At 36.9% G+C, this 18,643-nt stretch overlaps 1 protein-coding gene across 2 annotated transcripts; it reads left to right on the top strand.

Moving 5' to 3' along the window:
* The first annotated feature begins 1,993 nt into the window (after positions 1–1,993).
* On the top strand, positions 1,994–17,378 carry LOC109039164 (serine/threonine-protein kinase pelle). 2 transcript variants are annotated; one of them, XR_011900048.1, is made up of 16 exons: positions 1,994–2,290; positions 3,267–3,452; positions 4,895–4,995; positions 6,151–6,316; positions 7,289–7,467; positions 8,225–8,413; positions 9,348–9,463; positions 10,283–10,472; positions 11,142–11,204; positions 12,278–12,497; positions 13,438–13,559; positions 14,129–14,608; positions 15,607–15,807; positions 16,371–16,444; positions 16,825–16,911; positions 17,280–17,378. XR_011900048.1 is itself a non-coding variant. In XM_019054543.2 (15 exons), the coding sequence occupies exons 1-15, from the start codon at positions 2,188–2,190 to the stop codon at positions 16,853–16,855; spliced, it is 2,421 nt and encodes an 806-aa protein (XP_018910088.2). In that variant the 5' UTR covers positions 1,994–2,187; the 3' UTR covers positions 16,856–17,378. The 2 variants fall into 2 exon arrangements, 1 of the variants encoding a protein (XP_018910088.2); XM_019054543.2 differs by having other exon boundaries at positions 16,825–17,378.
* The last annotated feature ends 1,265 nt before the right edge of the window (positions 17,379–18,643 follow it).

Here is an 18,643-nt window from a genome sequence, read left to right as displayed (position 1 = left end):
GGTCGGCATGTAACACACATTAGCGCCTACAAGACTGCATGAATACTTCACCCATTACGCCAAACTTAGTGCGGTCAGGAGCGGTTGGCGTGAAACGCATAGCGCCTACAAGACTCCAGGAATACTTCACGCATTGCGCCAAACACAGCGCGCAGCGGCGGAAGTTAAAATTATTAAACCACATTTGTTTGTTCTTTCATATTTTTTTGGTTCATTTCTTATAAATGGAGGAGCTTGTCCACACAGAGATAGGTTTATGGAACTTAACTTTCGCGTCAAGTTCCGTGAAATTTTGCTAGTCGTGTTGACAGGGCTTTCGCAAAAAATGTATCCAACACGAGTAGGTAAACGCGTCTTATGCACCCCTCCTCCTCCGGCACATTCATTTGATGGTTTTTATTGATGTTTCAAAACGAATGAGAAGGGGGTGGCAAAATACAGGCGGCTCATGGGCGGCAAGTAGGTAAATCCGGCCCTGGTAGTGACACCTGTTTCTCAGGCGCTTCAGCCGCTAAAAGTTTTAGAAGAGAGGGATCGAGTGGAGACATTCCCGGGAAACTTCTCGGAAATTCCCGGCTGACAACTAGTTTCCCGGGAAATTTGATAGAGGAATACATAACGACCTTCAAAAATGCGTATCTCGGTTGCGGTGTTCGAGAATCTCCGCGTCCGAGAGGTAGCGACACCTGTTTGTCAGCCGCTTCAGCCGCTAGTAGTCAAAGAAGAAAGGGATCGAGTGAAGACTTCCCCGATAGACTTCCCAGAATTTCCCGACTAAAATCTACTTAAGCCGGGAAATTTGATTGAAGAATTACCGACGTTAAAGCTTCAAAAATGCGTATCTTAGTTGGGGTGTTCCGAAATCTCCGCCCCTGATTTGTTTTTTAAAAGGACCAACGTCATCGCCTTGAAGTTTCCACAGTAAATTCTTGATAAAGACAGGGAAATCCCTCGTATTTTCAAAAAATAACGTTCAAGCACTTATAGTTTGCCACTTGGAAAATAAAGAATGATTCGAAGTCTGCAACGCTGCAAACCGAGATTTGTATTTTTGCAGTTTCACCATCGATGTACAGAGGAGAATTCAATTCACACGAGAGCTGATTGAGCTGGGAGCTCCAGATATTCTCGGCCAAAATCTACTTTCCCGAGATTTGATAAAATAGTATTTGATAAAATTTGATAATTTGATAAAATCGATATTTTCAATGGATTTAAATGGTGAAAAAACAGTGTTTCCAATTTGTAAAATCGCCTTTTCACAGAACACCTAAATCACCTTCGCCTTACAGATTTCGCGGACAGATTGTTTTCCAAGTCTCAAAAAGAGGAATTTCCTTGGTATCGCACGAGAGGGACTGGATTACCAAGGTACCTTTTCCCGTTCTCCCTTAAGACTGATTAAAAAAGCTACAGGAAAAGTAGTGATGGAAAGTAATATGCGGCATATGCCATAATGATGAAGTTATTAATGATACCTAGGTTATACTTGTGGTCCAATTTTATTAACATCATTAACAAAGTTGAGTATAATAAGGTTTTCTTTAGTCTCACCTCTTGTGTGTGTATCATGCGACACTCTTCAGTACATACCAAAACGTCCTTTCAAGTCAAAATTGGACTTGACACATTATTGAGAACTGAAAATTCCTTCAATTTGGTAGAACGCAACCGGTAATACTAGTTGACGGGTGTGCTTTGCATGCACAGGTAGCGTGCGGTTTTAACTCCACCCTTATTCTTTGCACGAATGCACTTTTAAATATTGCATTTTCTTAACCCTTAGATGCCTAGATAGAGTGCACTGCACACCGGGCACTCAATGCACAAGGAAATATTCTCGAAAGAATCTCAAAACCTAACATAGAAACCTAAACGGTCAAAAGCAGGGAATCGTGAGTTGACCGTTTCGTTCCTTCGGCACGGACCGCCTTCTGGATTCCATTCCACTCGGCGAGGAACCTCTGCGAGGAACCCTCGTGTTTTGATGAACCAACCAATGTGACTACAAGTGGTTTTCAGCTTCCTGAATTCCTGATAAACTTCCCTGTTTCTGCCTGATTTTGAGTCGCAGTTATCTTTCTAGTGAATTATGTTTCGTATTATCTCTCTTACTTCGCCGTAAGTCCAAAGTCTCATACTCGGAGGTCCTACATCCTTCATTATTTGGTGTCCATTCACTCATGCATGATGTCATCTGAAAATCTCAAGTATATCTATCACCTCCCGTATCATGTTCGGAAAAAACTGTGCACTGTTCTGGATGTCAATGACAAATGGGAAGAGTTAGGTAAGCATACTTAACCAATTTGAATTCAAAATTTATCTCAGGTGACCCTGTATCTTCCATAATTTTCGGTCTCGGTTTTCACCATGATTAAAGCGTGTCCTCAGGTCATTGTGAACATGACTCCGGCAATCATTGAGATTTGACACACCTGAGGAAACTGAGGCATGTATTTTATTTGCAGCAGTCTTCTACTCTCTTCACTTCATTTCAACTACTCCTAGGCAGCCTTTCTTTAGATATGCCATTATAAATCGGGCAACGCTCACATGGAGGTAGAATTCAACTTTCTGTGTGCTGTTACGGAGAGATCCTGTTTTTCACTGAGGCTATTTTTCATCGGTGAAAATGCTAAAAGTTTGAAAATCGTAGTCTATGCTCAAGTTAGAATTGAATGGCTCTATTAACACCTTATAAAAGCTTGAGGTAGCACACTGTGATAGTTCTTGTTATAGTTTCTCCACCTTGGGTTTACCAATTGACAGTGTGTGCATTTGCACCAGTCGTTTCATCCGATTATTATTTTAACTGAAGGTCAGGAGAACTACGATATTGGGATCACAGCATATCCTTAAGATTACTGTAGCTTTTGAGGGGAAATATTTCCATTGAATTAGACTGTAGGAACACTGTATTAGGAAACCTATTTATCATAGAGAAAAAAAAGGAGGTGTTTGCATTTCGGGCATCTTGGAATTTTTTGATGACTTGATGACGTAGGTGGGTACAGCGACGTTTAGCGTGAAGGGGACGTCGCTGTACCCACCTACGTCATCAAGTCATCAAAAAATTCCAAGATGCCCAAAATGCAAACACCTCCTTTTTTTCTCTATGCTTATTTATTGATTCCTGATACAGAATCATCCAAGCATGATTCTGGGATACAAGGAGCTGACAGATTGCTGATTTGTGTTTTTTAAACATAAAAATGTGATCCGCAATTGGTGTTTAATTTCTTATTGTACTGACCTGTTTCAAGGTGGGATGCATATGGAATTGGACAATGCCTGCTTGTATCACATAGGTCAAGCTGTCAAGAGGAAAAGTTCCCCAACTAATGAGTTGCTGCAGTTGTGGGAAACTTACAATCATACAATAGAAGAATTATTTATTCTCCTGTCTCGAATGCAGCACTACCAAGCCATGTCCATTTTGAAGCCTTATGGTGAGTAAATATTTGATTGCAATGGGTAAGGAATAATACGACAGCATAAGTCTCCAATCCTATATCTTGTTTGCGGTGTTTGAAAATCTCCGCCTTTATGATATTTTTTCAAAAGAGAAAAAATTGACTTCATTCCTTGAAGTTTATGCAGAATTTTCTTTGCACAGAGAAAAAAAATCAAGGCAGCTTTAAAAAATTGCCGTTGAGCACTTTCCCATCTGAAAACTAAAGTATGGCAGGAAGTCTGCGACGTCGCTAACCAGGTTATATGATTCCCGACTTACACCATCGAATACTGCCTAACTGAAAATTTTGGTAAAAATGAGTTAAGGACTCTGCGGAATTCTACAGTATAAAATACACAAGCTGATATTTTTAGTTTTTCCAATTCTGCATGGAAGTGCTGTAATGTATAAGTACCTTGTGGTATTCATAAGAAATTAGAAACAAAATATAGGAAATAGCGAGGTGAAATGAATCATCTTTGGCCAAAATCAGTCTATCTGCAGTTTATGTTGCCAAATTCACTCTAGTATTTGATTTTCTTAATGAATCACTGTGCAAAACATTGCTTGCAAATTTTTTTTCTTATGAATTATCACAAGTGAACCTATAAATTTTAAAGGCAGAATGCCACTTTTTCTCATTGGAAATGCAGTGAGATAGGCTGTGGTCCAAGCTAGAGTACCTATATAGTTAGAGTCTAGACAGCTGTGAAACTCCAAAAATCGATCAGACCTTCATCGATGCCTCCGCAAATAAGGTTAGGGCCCAAAAGGGCAGCCAACCTATGAATTCAAATTGCCCAAAGTTGCGCGCACACAGTATTGCATTCTTAAAACTTGTTGAGCGAAGAGAAAATGATAACATACGATTACGGTCTTTTCGCGAGTTTTAAGCTAGCTTTAATCTAGTTTTAATGATATGATTAACAAGGAGGAAGTTGATTGAAACACTCAATGACTGCCATTTTGCAAGTTTCCGATCTGAATGTGAAGTTTGGCAACGAATCGGCTTCGGATATTTCGTGTGGAAAAGTTGGCTACATTTTTGAGCCTAAGCCCTCCATAAAGGGAGCTGTCCTTACTCTCGCTATACAGGCACTCTAGTCCAAGCCACTCAATTGTTATTCATCACATATTGATGAGAGCAATAAAATGAAAGAAAAAATGGCACAGGCTGTCAATGGAGGATGAAGCAGGCCCCCCGACGCCAGTTGTTATATCTCTTTTCATTATCCACCTCTCAGCATTTGGACAGATTTTGCTTTTTATCTGTGAGCTTTAGCCATCTAAAAGCAACTCTGTGACCAGCGCAACCAACTCGTTCTCAACAGATCATGATCAAAAACTAATCTTATCAAAATTTAAGTGTTCGGTCTTAGCAATGTCTATGAAACAGCTTAGACAGTTGTCTTAATTTCGTTGTATTTTTTTTCACAGTCGATCCCAAGTATCATAAACTGATTTTTGAAGGAGAAGAAAATTTAAGCAGGCTCTTATTAGCAGACAAGTGTGAGAATATAGCTCCGCATCTCCAACAGGCAAGTATCACTTTGTTTATATCTAAGGCTACCTTAACTTCCGTGCATTTTATTCACTGCGGGCTGATTATTGAAATTGATAAGACAAAGCGATAGACAAAGAAGACATAAGGAGTACTAGGCGATCCTATTGGTTGAAATGGATGGTTCCTGAAGACCAAAGGAGAAAATGGTGGACTAACTATAGGGTCTCTCGTGGATTGCTGTTAGTTAGTCTATCACCTACCTCCTTTGTCCATCGCAACCACCCGCTTCCACCAACAAGATCCCTTCATATCCTTTGTCTTTTTTGTCTATCGCTTTGTCTACCAATTTCGACAATCAGCCTGCTGGAGGTGCTATGACGGTGTCTAGCTATGGAGCATTAAGAGCATACTCCTAAGAACCCCTTTTGTTACGGCGTACAATTATCCTGTTAATGCCTTTGTATCACTTGTTTATGTTAAGGGCTCCCTCGTCTCTGTCAATTAAAATGTGTGACAACATGCAGAATTGAAGGGCCTGTAAGTTGGCATCTAGTGATCGAATATTTAATTACTGTCTTCACTCTGTAATCTATATACTATCTGCAAAAAGTGTGAAGAGATTATATGTATTGTTCTTTATGTGGACATTAAACATGTCGGTCACGGCATCAGGTGCTTGTGCCTAACAGCGATCTGAAGTTCCAGACAGCATCAGGTTCTTCCAACTACGATGTGAATATTTGACTAAGAACTGAAGAATATTTTAGTGTCAAGCAAAGGTTTCCAAGCTCTGCCTGACGTCTCAAAAACATGTTTTCTATTCCCTGTTCAAACTCTCTCATGATTTCTGACTTCTGTTCAGAAATGAGTAGGATTGTGATTGAAACACCTGTTAGTGTCTGACAGTGCTTTTGTCCCACAGTTATGTTTTCCCGAAGCACCTCTGTGGCCAACACAGTAAATGATTTAAAATTATCCAAATTTAAAGTAGTTGAATTTAGCCCGGCCAAAATCTAGGAATTTGTTTTAGACGAATTTTCTCTCCCTTAAAAATTAAAGTTCTGAACTCAATTTTAACATGTATTCTCAATGTTAGCCGCTGGTTGTGCGTCATTTCCATCTTCAGACATGGTTTCTACCCTCAAAGTTGCAAACATCATATTATGAGATTTTTCCTTGCTGTTCTTAGGGTTACACTGAGACCAATGAGAAGAAGAATCTAGACCTTGATGGTAATCTGAACATCCAAAAAGAAACTGGTGTGAAAGATAAACTTTGTCTTCCGAAAACAGAAAATAAGATAAGTAACAATAATGATCAAGCAGCCAACATCGAAGTCCCCAAAAAAACGACTGGTAAGTATTATCTTTTCAATGAGTTTGTATTTTCTTCAAATGAAGGTTTTCTGAAATTTTTTGGAAGTCAGTTTGATGAGCTAGACAAGTTGACAATTTTTTAATTCTGTATTTAAGCTTTATTTTTCATTTATAAGGTTTGTTGGTATTTTTCATAGTATTTTTTGTGTGTTTACTATGACTGTGATACCATTCTATTAAGATCAGTCTCCTGTCAGTATGACAACCCCATTATCAGCCTTTTTTTTAAAGCTTTGAGTACTCTATCTCAAATTGTTCAATTAAAAAGCTCACCAACAAGCATGGGTCGCCTGATCTCGAAATTCTATCTCTATTTTATGCCTATTCATCTCTCTTGAAAAGGCACCTCTTGCCTTTTGGTATGATCTCTTATCTCTGTATATAAACGTACCCTTTTCATCAGTACATTGTTCTGTCTTCGGCAGAATTGAAGAGTTACTATACGCTTCCCTCTAGCAAATTCTAGAATTGGATGAAATTAAATATCAAAATTTCTCCTTAAGTACTCTGTGAGCACTCTTTCAAAAAAGGAATGTTTTGAAATAAGACAAAACTGATTACCTATTTTCCAAACTTTTTTTGTCAAAGACCTTTTAATCATAATTTCTAAACGTTGTTAAATTTGCTTTGGTGAGCAACGGAAGTTAAAATTTGCTTCTTTCTTGTTATTGTTTCACTTTTGGGAATATTCATCATGAGTGAATTTGCAGGAGCCAAATTGTTAAGTTTTTGATAATTTCCTACCAAAGCAATGGCAAAGGTCTGACCAAGGCTGCAAAGCATTTGATAGCCACTAGAGCTATGAAGGGTTTTCAATGAAGAAAAAATTCAACTACCTCTAGTGTTTGTTAATATTCCTTAATTCAGAATTGTTTTAAAAAACTGTAAATTGATAACTTTAGCGCAATTAGTCATTTGGTTGAACATGACCTGATTACCGTCTTTTTTTAGATTTATCTGCAGCCTCATTCGCAGCTGAGGCTTGTACACCATGTGTTCCGTATAAAGAACTAGAAATTGCGACCAACAACTGGAACTCTTCGAACATTCTAGGTCGAGGTGGCTTCGGGACAGTGTTTGTAGGAACTTGGAAAAGCACCAAAGTTGCCATAAAAAGATTGGAGCCTCATGTAAGTTATATTTTTCTCCATCTTTACATTTTTCCTTCTTTTTTGCCATTCAATCCTCTAATTCACCCATTGTGAACACTGGAAATTAAAAGTTTTGTTCTAATTTTTCCCCCAATCTTTAATTGCTCAAGGATAGAAATTTCATTTCATGATTCATGAAAGTATGATGCAGCCTTCCAAGCAGGGTGAGCAGCCCTCTCAATTACGTGAGTTACATGTCTTTGAGAGTCAATTTATAAGCATATCAAAGAAAGAGGTCCGAAAGGGTCATTTTTGGGCGTAGAGAAAAGTCCTGAATAACCTTGCTGGGTCCCATGTCAAATCACAGTCAGTAGTAAATCACAGTAGTTTTTAGTAAATCCCTGTGCCTAGATATTTTCGGACATGAATGTTCGTATCCTGATTTGTCTTTTCTGATCCTCTAGTAAATGTTTATTTTGTCAGTTTGTTTTTCTGCTGAACTTGGAAAAAGAAGGAGAGGATAGGGGATCTTGGTTCTGCTTTCAAAATGTTGCTTCCCATCCAACCAATTAGAATTCATAGAGAATATGAAACACCACTTTCATTAAATTTTGTCAGAGAACTGCGTAAGCTTTTTACATATGTTCGTCAAATAACTTCTTGCAAATGACAAATTTCCCTCCATCGAAGGATCTAATTTTTTTAATGAAACTACTTAATTAAAAGTAGCAATAACCTCCAACTTGAAAAACGGAATGAATGATAAGAAATTGAATATTTGTTTTGTTTGTTTCAGAAATCTCTAGGAAAAGGAGCAAATTTAGAACTCCAAAAGCAGCTGTCTTATCGAGAATTGAAGTACCTGAATGACTGTAGACACGATAATATTCTCGCATTGTTTGCATTCAGCACAGATGGTGATCGTTTTTGTCTTGTGTACCAATATATGCTCAATGGATCTTTGGAAGATCGTCTCTTGTGCAGAGTGAGTGTATTATTTAAGCCCCTTCAGCATTCCTTGCGCAAAAAAATGGGGGCTCCATATCGTTTAATAGTTTGAAGAAAAATCGGTATCTTGAGCACACCAGCAAAATCCTTTATAAAATATTTTTAGAAACATTTGAGATACTCCTCTATGGCAGGAGACAACACTCTGAGGTGCAAAAAATGTTTTTCCTCGTAATTTTAGTAAGGTGCTTGAGAAAAGCCTCAGAATTTCAAAATCTTAGAGATTGGAACAACAATGATAACTAGAGAAAACTCTCTCAAAGGAGATGTAGAAAATTGGACTCAATTTTTTTTTTTTTTGTGCGTTACGGCTGAAGCTCTCCATATTCTCTCAGTCTGTCTAAATAAAAAAAAAGGAAAATGAATCTGAGAATCAGAATTTTTAACCTGTTCCGTATTTTTAGTAAGTAGGCATGTGAGATAGTAAAAAAAATTATTCTTGGTAAGCGTCAATTCATTTGAATAGCTCAAATCTAACAATACTATTGCTGTGAGAGTTTTCTAGATCATTAAGATTTTTTGGATACACCATTGTTTTTCGTTTATTTGGAAAGGTCAGGTTCTTAGCTCCATGATTCATACAAAGAGGCAGCATATCATCTCTAACACAGGTTGAAGAATTCAGCTGTAGTTGTTGCGTTTAGATTTCTGTTAATCTTCGAAAATGGAAATTGTTTCAGACATTTAATTGCAGTAGCCCGAAATTCGAGATGGAGTGTCTCTTGATGATGTTTTAGCTATTTGGTTAAGGAAAAGATAAGTAGGTAAAATTTTATATTGTCATCATCTGGCCATGTGTTAGTGTCTTCATCAAAGACTGGTAACCCAATTTTTTTTATACACTCTCTTGTATAATCTGTAATTTCCTTTCGCTCGGTTAATTCATTCAAATTTTTTATATCTTTTTTCAGCAAAATACCAAGCCATTGACATGGTCTCAGCGATACAACATTGCTCGAGGAACAGCTCTGGGATTACAGTTCTTGCATGATCGGAAGCCACCTTTAATTCACGGAGATATCAAGAGGTATAATTCAAATTTTATTTGCCTAGTGGCTTCATAAAGATCCTCCTCTCTTTTTCATTCATAAGATTTGGATTATCATAAAAAATTCCAAATTGTTTTGAATAATAGTAATTATCAAGAATGTGATTGACAAATGTAAATTAGTCTGGATGAGTAGAATTTGTCCACTTTTTTTTACTTTTTTTATCTGATCACCAATTTTTCATGTGATACAATAGCCTCTGTATTTTCCATTTACTGGTCTTCCAATCAGTCTGTCCTAGCTGCCTTAAAAAGGATAAAAAACAACTTAATCAGCCAAAAACACATAATAAAATATCACCTTAATTTGGGGGAAAGGCTGCAAAAGGGGGACACATCAAAAGAAAAACCCGGAACTTTTCGAATGGAATGGTTACTTATTTAAAACGTTCCGGGGTTTTCTTTTGATTTGTCCCCCTTTTGCAGCCCTCCCCCAATTTAAATTTTTATCTTAAAAAGGATGAAAAAAGATTATCTCTTCTACTAAAAGGGGCCTAATATGTAGTTGAAACTGAAAACCTCTCTTGGATTTTTATAACAAGGATATAACAAGTTATGAAATGATACATACATCCATGGTTAAAGTTAAGAAATGCATGTGTCCGATTGCAACAGGAAATCACTGCTCATGCTTCTTCTTTCTTGGTCAAATGTATTCGCCAAAAATTTTAAGTAGATATTGTAGCTCTGTTTCATTTCAAAAGATCAAAAATTGTCAGAGATTTTGAAACTTTGGATTACAAAAATGCATTTTTCGATTTTAGCCATTGATCTATTAATTTTATGCTGTGTTTTTAGTGCAAATATCCTCCTGGATAAATCCTTTGAGCCAAAAATTGGTGATTTTGGTCTTACACAAGAAGGACCTTTGCAACATTACACAAGTGTCAAAGTCAGTAAGGTGCATGGTACTAAGGCGTATCTACCCGAAGAATTTTTCAGAGGCAAAAAGTTCTCTGTGAAAGTTGATGTTTACAGTTTTGGAGTGGTAAGTGACGCAACATCCTAATTTAATTTATTCGTGAAAAAGAAGAAACAGTAATTTCCTGGGAGAATATTGCTAATGGAGCAAGACTGATGCGCATAGTACAAATAATTTGTACCATCAAAGCTATTATTATGTCTATCTTTTTTCAAGTTTTCAACTTGAACCAATTTTTTCTTTTGAATCGTTAATTATTATCAAGTCATTGAAACATTGTTTATTCATTTTTCCTATTTAAAATACATGAAAGCAAGTCTAATTATTTTCTTGTGATCTCAAATATCACTAAGTATCCAAATAAATATTGCCAGATAAACTGAGTTTTCCTCTCATGGAACTATTTTTTGGCATTTTAATTTCGGTTTCTTGAAATAACTGGGAGCAGCCCACAAATGTCACTAGAAATTATTTGTATCATATTCTTTTAGCTTCTTGACTTCTCAGAAATCCATCAATTAAAAAATTTTACCAATTGAGAAACAATTAAAACAAGGAGAAAGTTACAACAGCTTCTGGGAATCAAGTCATTAAACTCTCCGAAAAACCTTGGTCTGGGAGACCATGCTCCCTCACAAACATGAACACCTTTTGTCAGGAGGGTCCAAATTCATTGTTTTTCTTTCTTTCTTTCTTAACTTTTCTTCATTGTATCATTTTTCCCTATGGTTTCAGGTTCTATTTGAAATTGCAACAGGACTGAGGGCATATGATGATAAGAGACCTCAAAAATTATTGGTAAGCAGATTCTGATAAATTCTGAGTTAGTATGAAGTCATCAATTGAATGAAATCATTTTTGATTTCTCAAAGTTTAATTCTTTAAAGAAGATTTTTATTATGACAAACCCAGATTGATTGAAAATAAGTTTTGGAATTCATCAGTTAAAATAATGGGTCAGTTGCGCTGGTCACAGAATCGTGTTTTGATTCTCGTAGATTAGCTAAAAATAATGAGATCCGTCCAAACCGCAACTTTCTACATTCAGTATTAACCGAAATATTGCCCTTTGAAAAGTCAGGTTTTTTGACATCATCCGCCGCGGTAGTGGCACCCTTGGTTTCATCCATCTTGCTTTCATCCGGGTTTCACGTTGAATAACCAGAGCTAATGTGCGTCACACCGAATGATGAAAGCAACGTCGAAGAAACCAAGGTGTCACTTCCGTGGTGGATGACGTCAAAAACCGGACTTTTCAAAGGGCAATATTTCTGTTAATACTGAACATAGAAAATTGCGGTTTGGACAGATCTTATCATTCTAAGCTAGTCCTCAAGATTCAACTGTCAAAACACAATTCTATGACCAGCGCAACTGAACCCATTAAATTGCTCTTGAATATACTTTCTTGATTTAGCCAGAACATGCTCAAGGCCAGTGATGACTTTTCTCTCCCAATCCTCTCCTTTAAGGGCATCATAAGCTCGAAACTTTTCAATGATGATTTTTAAGTCAATCTCCACCACCAGGTGAATTTACCAACACTGATACAGTTTTGTCATTTACCGTTCCTCCAAAACTTTGTCTGGGTAAATGAAAGTTCCTTTGTGAAAATCTAGTGTGAGATTTTATTGATAAGTTTTCATCCTCGTTCTCTTAGCTGAACCCTGTAAAATGATTCCATATGTGATGTGAAAGTTTTTGTGCCCTTAGGAAGTTACCTGAAGTGGTGGAATCAAGTCACCAGCTCTGGAGTGGTAAAAAGTTCATCTTTCCTCAGAACTTAGAGATGTTAAATGATAGAAAACTTCATCTCCAACCTTAAAGTTGCGATCAATATTTATAAGTGCTAATGTGTCGATCTTTTTCAGCGGGACTTCGTTCACGAGTATGACAAAAGTAAATTGCATGAGCTTCTAGATCATAAAGCGGAGACCGATGAGTTGAAGGCTAGCACTGGTTTTCTTCAATTGGGTTTGATCTGCACCCATTACTCCGCCAAACAGAGATTAGAAATGTTCACAGTTTTAACTCAAATCGATGCCATAATTGCCACTCAAAAAATCACCTCAAGGGCCCAACAAAACCTCCGTAAGTCAAGTTTTCAAGAATGATTTATACAGTAGCCATAATTATTTCCTGCGTAGATAAAATATTAAAATTAAAAAAACATAAATAAAATAAATTTATAAATTCCTTAGAATAATGTGCCTTATGCTTTGGAGCATAGGTGCATAAATAAAAGAATAACAAAAAGGAAATGACGGAAGAACAAATCTCAAAAGTTTCAATGTATATTTTACAGCTAATCTTGACTGCTCTCTCAAAATATTTCGGGATTGTGGCAGAATCAAGTTTGTGTGATCCAGCATTTTCCGCAGCCCTACCTTGGATGAAGTCAGATTTTTTTCTTTCCATATTTAAGCTGCGCATTTTCATCGCCACACAAGTTGAAAAACTGCCTGGAGGAGAGCTCTTTGAAAAAACTATTAAACTGAATGTGTTCAATTGTGCCAAATTATTTTTCATCTTTTTCTTTTAAGTATGTATAAGAAATTAAATACTTTTCAAGCCTGCATCTGGCCATCATGAAATGGTCTGTCTTTAAAAATGTTGATAAATAATTTAATAGACTGGTATCGTGTTAAAATTTAAAATTAGCTTTACACGTGCCTGAGGTGTCAAACCTCTGAAACGATGTACAGTGAAAATTGGATATTACAACATCGCTTATAACGACATATTGGTTCTTAAAACGTGCTATCTGGCCAGTCCCGTGCCCAATTTATATAATGCAATGTATTTGAGCAATGGATATAACGACCAAATTTGGCCCAGGCCCTAGGCTTTAAGAAGGTCTTTGTATCTGATTTCCACTGTATATACAGCAAATTTTAAATTTTAACTAGGTGTGAGTGTACTATATTTTTTACCAAAATTTTTACTGATTTTAATTATTTCTTTTTCAGTTTTGTTTTTACTATTTTATCCTTGTTTTGTCAATACAGTTCAGGTTTTGTTTTTCTTTCAGACTTAATGCAGATGAATACATTCACGCCTTCAAATCCATATGAAATGCAACTCATGCATGATTTCTTAAGGCAACAGCATCGCCTATCGATACCCTCACCTTCACCCTCCACAAGATCCAGTGTAAGTATTCTTCAATGTTTGTCAGATGTCATGAGTATTCAGAATAGTCTCTCAATTAACTCATTGATTACTATTCAGCAGATGTCATCAGGTCTTGGTTTACTGGTTGAGTGCTTTGGCTGGTGAAATAAAAGAAAGCAGTTCTTATCAAACTGTAACACGCTTAAAGTCGGACTTGAAGTAAAAAATTGAATAGATTCTTTGAATTGATGCGTTTGGTGCGAGATAGGCACTTCTCGATTGTCTCGTTTCAAAATCGCTGCTAATATCTGACTCATTGTAAGGAAAGTGAATATTCTGAATATTCTCTACAATACTAGAAATAATCCAAAGAAAATATTCCAGCAAAATTACCCACTAGAATCTTTATCAAGACATTAATTAGCAATAGAAATTCTAAAACACTGCAACCAAGAAGAGCCAATCTTTGTCACCTCAATTGGTAGCATCTTTCGACCAGGTCTATAATGTAAGAATAATTAAACTTTAAGAGTCATTTTCCAAGAATATTTGTACTTCTCCTTGTTTCTGTCAATTTTTCTAATCATTATTTTTCCTTTTTCTCGCAGAGTCCAGGAACTGTAAACGCTCCGCAAAGACGAAGCTCCTCACCTGCCAAACTGACTCATGTTCAGGGAACCATTTTCGAAGAAGCAGCACCACTCAAACCAGACGATGGAGTCAGCATGCCTACCAATATGCTACTTCAACGAAGAACAATTACTCCGCCGAACACCAATGCTTCCCTCCAACGCAAGTCTGGAGTTGCTTCAATGGAGCAAAGTCCTCGCATGCCCCTCTCGGTCACTGTCGACAGCTCTCTGTCTCAGAATTCAAGTGTCCCTGCATCCAATCTACCCGCTTCGAGTCTCCCTACTTCCAGTCCCCTCGTAGCGAGTATACCTGCATCTAGTCTACCCACAATTAGTCACCCAGCATCAAGTTTACCTGCATTCAGTCTTCCTGCATCAAGTGGCTCGATTCAGAAATCGGAGCCTCCGGTTTCCAGTGAAAATCAAGCACCAGTATCAAGCGATATTGAAGCAAAAGTAAGTTTCTCTGCCCCAACTACTTTTAGGGTGATTGAGGCACTCTGTGGTGAAAGGGTGTAAGGCGTTCTTTTCCTTTTTTGCAGAGAATGAATATTCTAAATCTTTACAAGGTTGCCTTTCAAAAATACATTGTTGGTCAATTAATGCATTTTTGAAAAAAGCTCTCCTCTTACAGAGTGCCCATTTTCCAAATCCATACGATTTTATCTATCTAAAAATAGATGGTTTGTGCACGGTTGTAGGCAAAATAAGAGCTTGAAAGGAATAAACTCTGACGCATCGAATAAACTCTACTGAAATAGCATTATTTGGTAATAAAAGTACATGCAAATTCATTCTGTATTTGCCAATTTCTCATAGAGCTAGTAACTTAGTAAAATCATGACTCATAACCTTCACAGACAACACCTGACGCAGGGTTTTTTACTTATCATGAAATAGTTAAAAGCTTCCAAGAAAGAACATTTTAAACTTTCAATTGGGTTTTTTCAATATGTACTAAGTTTACCTCTATTTGTAAAGTTCATTTCACTGAAAAATACATCAACTAAGAAACTACATTTCCCTCATCTCACTTCAGCACACTTTCAGTACCTATTAGTCATCTACATTCATTCCTTCATTTTTGTTGTTACTGCCAGTGTTTGAACCAGAACAAAATGGTGTAGGTATGACATTTGTGCAGAGATAGTACATATTTATAGAATATTCATTTGTATTTACTCACCAGTCTGTCGATCCGGTAATATTTTTCAAGTATAGCAACTCCTCTCTCCTACCATCCTGAGCTTTAGTAGGTACAGCTATTTTGCACATAGCCGCAATTTTTAGAATTATGTTATCAGGATAGTGTGAAAACTTTTTCTCGCTGATTTTTCTAGAATTTTCTTAGAAGAATCGGTATAAAATACTTTTCACACTGTCTTGATAAATATGACCGATAGAATAAACGCGAGAAGTGATAATTATCTTATCATTCTTTTCATTTGTTTCAGAGTTTACCATCTTCATCGCTACCCTCAATTGTAGTAAATCAGTTGCAGTCGAATCAGTCTATTGCGATTGAACCAAAAGATCTGTTGCCCATCACATCTATATCGACTCTTTACTCCTCCAGCGATGAAATCTCCTCCATCATTGAGCCTGAATCTGACTCAGCAGGAGCTCTACCACCAGTTTATGAAACTGACGAATCTGTAAGTTCAATTACATATTGTTCATTACAAAACTATAAAGCATAAATCCTTATATTGTCAGAAGGAGCTTTTACTCATAATTAAATTCTATCCAAATTTAGAGGTGACTGTTTATCATAAACAGATAGCTAGTAACCTGAAGTATTTGATTCTCAGTTTTGGATAGCCCACTGTCCACAAATGTGATGAAGCAGTGCAATGCCATGAAAGAGAAGAAAAAAATAAGTTTAATCAGCCACTAAATCTTTCAGTTCTTCTTGTATTTCAAATTCAGCAAAGGAAAGTCAACAAATTGAGATTTTACCCCCAATTTCCCAATGATTTTGCTTGGAAACCTGAAAACATAGCTTCTTTCAGAAAGTACTGAAAAATTATGTCTAAAAAAATTTTAAAAATGAATGAATGTGAAAAACCAAATGTATTTATCTTATTAATCAGTGTTTAGGCAAGAGAAGCTCTTACTCATCTGATTAGCTCGAGTTAGGTTAGGGTTAGGTTAATTTCGCAAGGTTTAATTTCTACCTCTTTGTCACCATCATAAATAAGCTTTTTGTTTTTTCCAGAATCGAGGAAGTGAAAATCACACAGGAATTGACAAATCAAATGAAATTATACCTTTAATCTCGGCATTGCTCAAGTAAGTTAATTTAATACATAGCATGTAATATTTTACCCATATCTTTTAACCCACTGGCTTTAATTAAATTTAGCTACAACGTGTTAAAATCAGTAGCTTTTAGCAATTACAAAAGATCTGAAACTTTTTCCCTGGAATTAAAAATCGACATTTCTACCATTCATAGTGAGAAAACTGCTCGTCTGCCATTTCCAAGGTGAGGAGAAAAAAAAAAAAGAAAACCTCATCACTTCTGCCCGGCCCCGCAATGATCGGAAATGGCTTAGATAATTTAAGCCAGGACTGTACACTGCCCATTGTCTAGTGACTGTGATGTTGTTTGGAATGTATTCATATGAGTACCTACTTTGATTTCCTGTTTGGTTTTTTTCTTTTATTAGCTCAGAGGAAGACATGGAGCTGCAGTCTTAAGACTCTTCACATTCAAATTCATGACCATGCTGGAGTGTCAAAGGCCATCTTCAAAGGTTTGCTGAAGAAGTTTAAAATGATAAATTTTTTTCCTGTGTAGGTCTTTTTCTTACATTTGGGCTAAATCAAGTCTGAGTATGTTCCTGATCAAGACATGTGAATGACAATAATGCACTTGACAGTACAAATGGACAAGTGAAAATTATTTCTTGAAGTTGAATCCCTTAAAACCCTGATATAGATTATATCGGAATACTTACCGTCTTCTTGCTCATCTGTCGGAGTGACGAATTTGGTGTTCTCTCACTCCCAATTTTAGATCCTTCGAATTGCTCTCAGGTGCTATTGTTTCTTAGGTATGGTAAGGGTAAATGTGTAAAAATGTATAATTTGATCTGACAAAGTTGAATGTTACCTCTTACAGAACTGTTCTGTAAAAATGAAGGTTGAAGGAACCAGTTATTTTCATCCCAATCAAATTGCAGCCATTGAGAACATGCCATGTGTCCTGGGAAGTCAAAAAGTAACATTGTCTGACTATTCTACTGTCCTCTGTGGAGCTTCACAGGGTCAACGTCCTTTAGGAGTTATATACACAAATTATCACTAAAGTTAAGAGAAATGCCAGATGGAACGACAAATCATCTTGTTTATTTTCTTTAATTCCTCGCATCCTTGCGTAGAATTTACTAATTTTTTGTTTTATTGGTTGTACAGTCTTGTAAGCATTTCCACAACAATCGATAGAATGTCTTCAAAGGCTTCCTGTGAACATTCGTAACAAAAAATAAATTAAATAGACTGTACATTTACTTGAAATTTCGATAAAAATAAGTACAAAGACAAAAGAAAGCAGAGGGTCTCAGCTCTCACGTTTACGCGCAAATTTTAATAAAATTATAAAGATATGTTCATAAGAATGTAGCATGTAATATCTTTAACAAGTAGAACACTGAAATCCGTGAACATCGAAAAATCTGGGACAATAGATCACTCGAAGAGTTGTCCACTGTAGTTGCTGGGGGTTTCCTGAAGTTTTAGGCTCTATGTATAATTGTATAACTGCTGGTGCGGGCCTTCCCTTTTTTTTGGGCTATTTGGTATCTGATTATCGGTGTTTTCTTGAATCACAAGTTGATTGTGTCGCTTGCTCCGGATTTTCTCAAATATCTGACCACACACTCATCATTTTCATGCATGCGGTTCTTGGTAGGTGAATGGACAAAAATCGACCTTTTTGCTCCTCCGTCCGTTTGTTGACTTCGGCAGCTAGATTGCAGTTTTTGAAAAATGGGTCATCTCCTCACCTGATTGACTTGAGTAGGGGTAGGTTTGAAGGAGGGCAGCGTGCTCTTGCTTTTGGTGTCATCATTTTCGGCATCATGATGTGATGTATCATCGTTATCGTGAGTACTCATTTTTGAGGTGGATGGTTGAGAAGAAGGATCTTGTCCTCACCTGATTGACTCTGGTAGGAGGTAAGTTTTGCTCTTGCTTTTGGTGTCATCCTTGAGTAGATTTGACAGCAGTAAGCTTCTTGGATTTTTGGGCCTTAGCATGGGGTTATTTGTGCGTAGATGTAGAGATGGCACTATAATTTTTCCTATCCTCTTCCTACGATAGATAAGCCACGGGCAGTGAGAGGTTGGATGAGCTGATCAACGCGGAGTTAATAGACATTGCTGAGGATGGTATGTAGCATGAATTTGTAGTTAATAGAGATGATAGATCACTCGAAGAGTTGTAGGTCAAGTTGATTAAGAATTAGCGCCGTTGACAACGTTGACA

Source organism: Bemisia tabaci, chromosome 6, assembly GCF_918797505.1.
Source record: "Bemisia tabaci chromosome 6, PGI_BMITA_v3".
Taxonomy (NCBI): Eukaryota; Metazoa; Arthropoda; class Insecta; order Hemiptera; family Aleyrodidae; genus Bemisia; species Bemisia tabaci.
The sequence above is the reverse complement of the archived record's forward strand: the minus strand, read 5'-3'. Positions and strand labels throughout refer to the sequence as shown.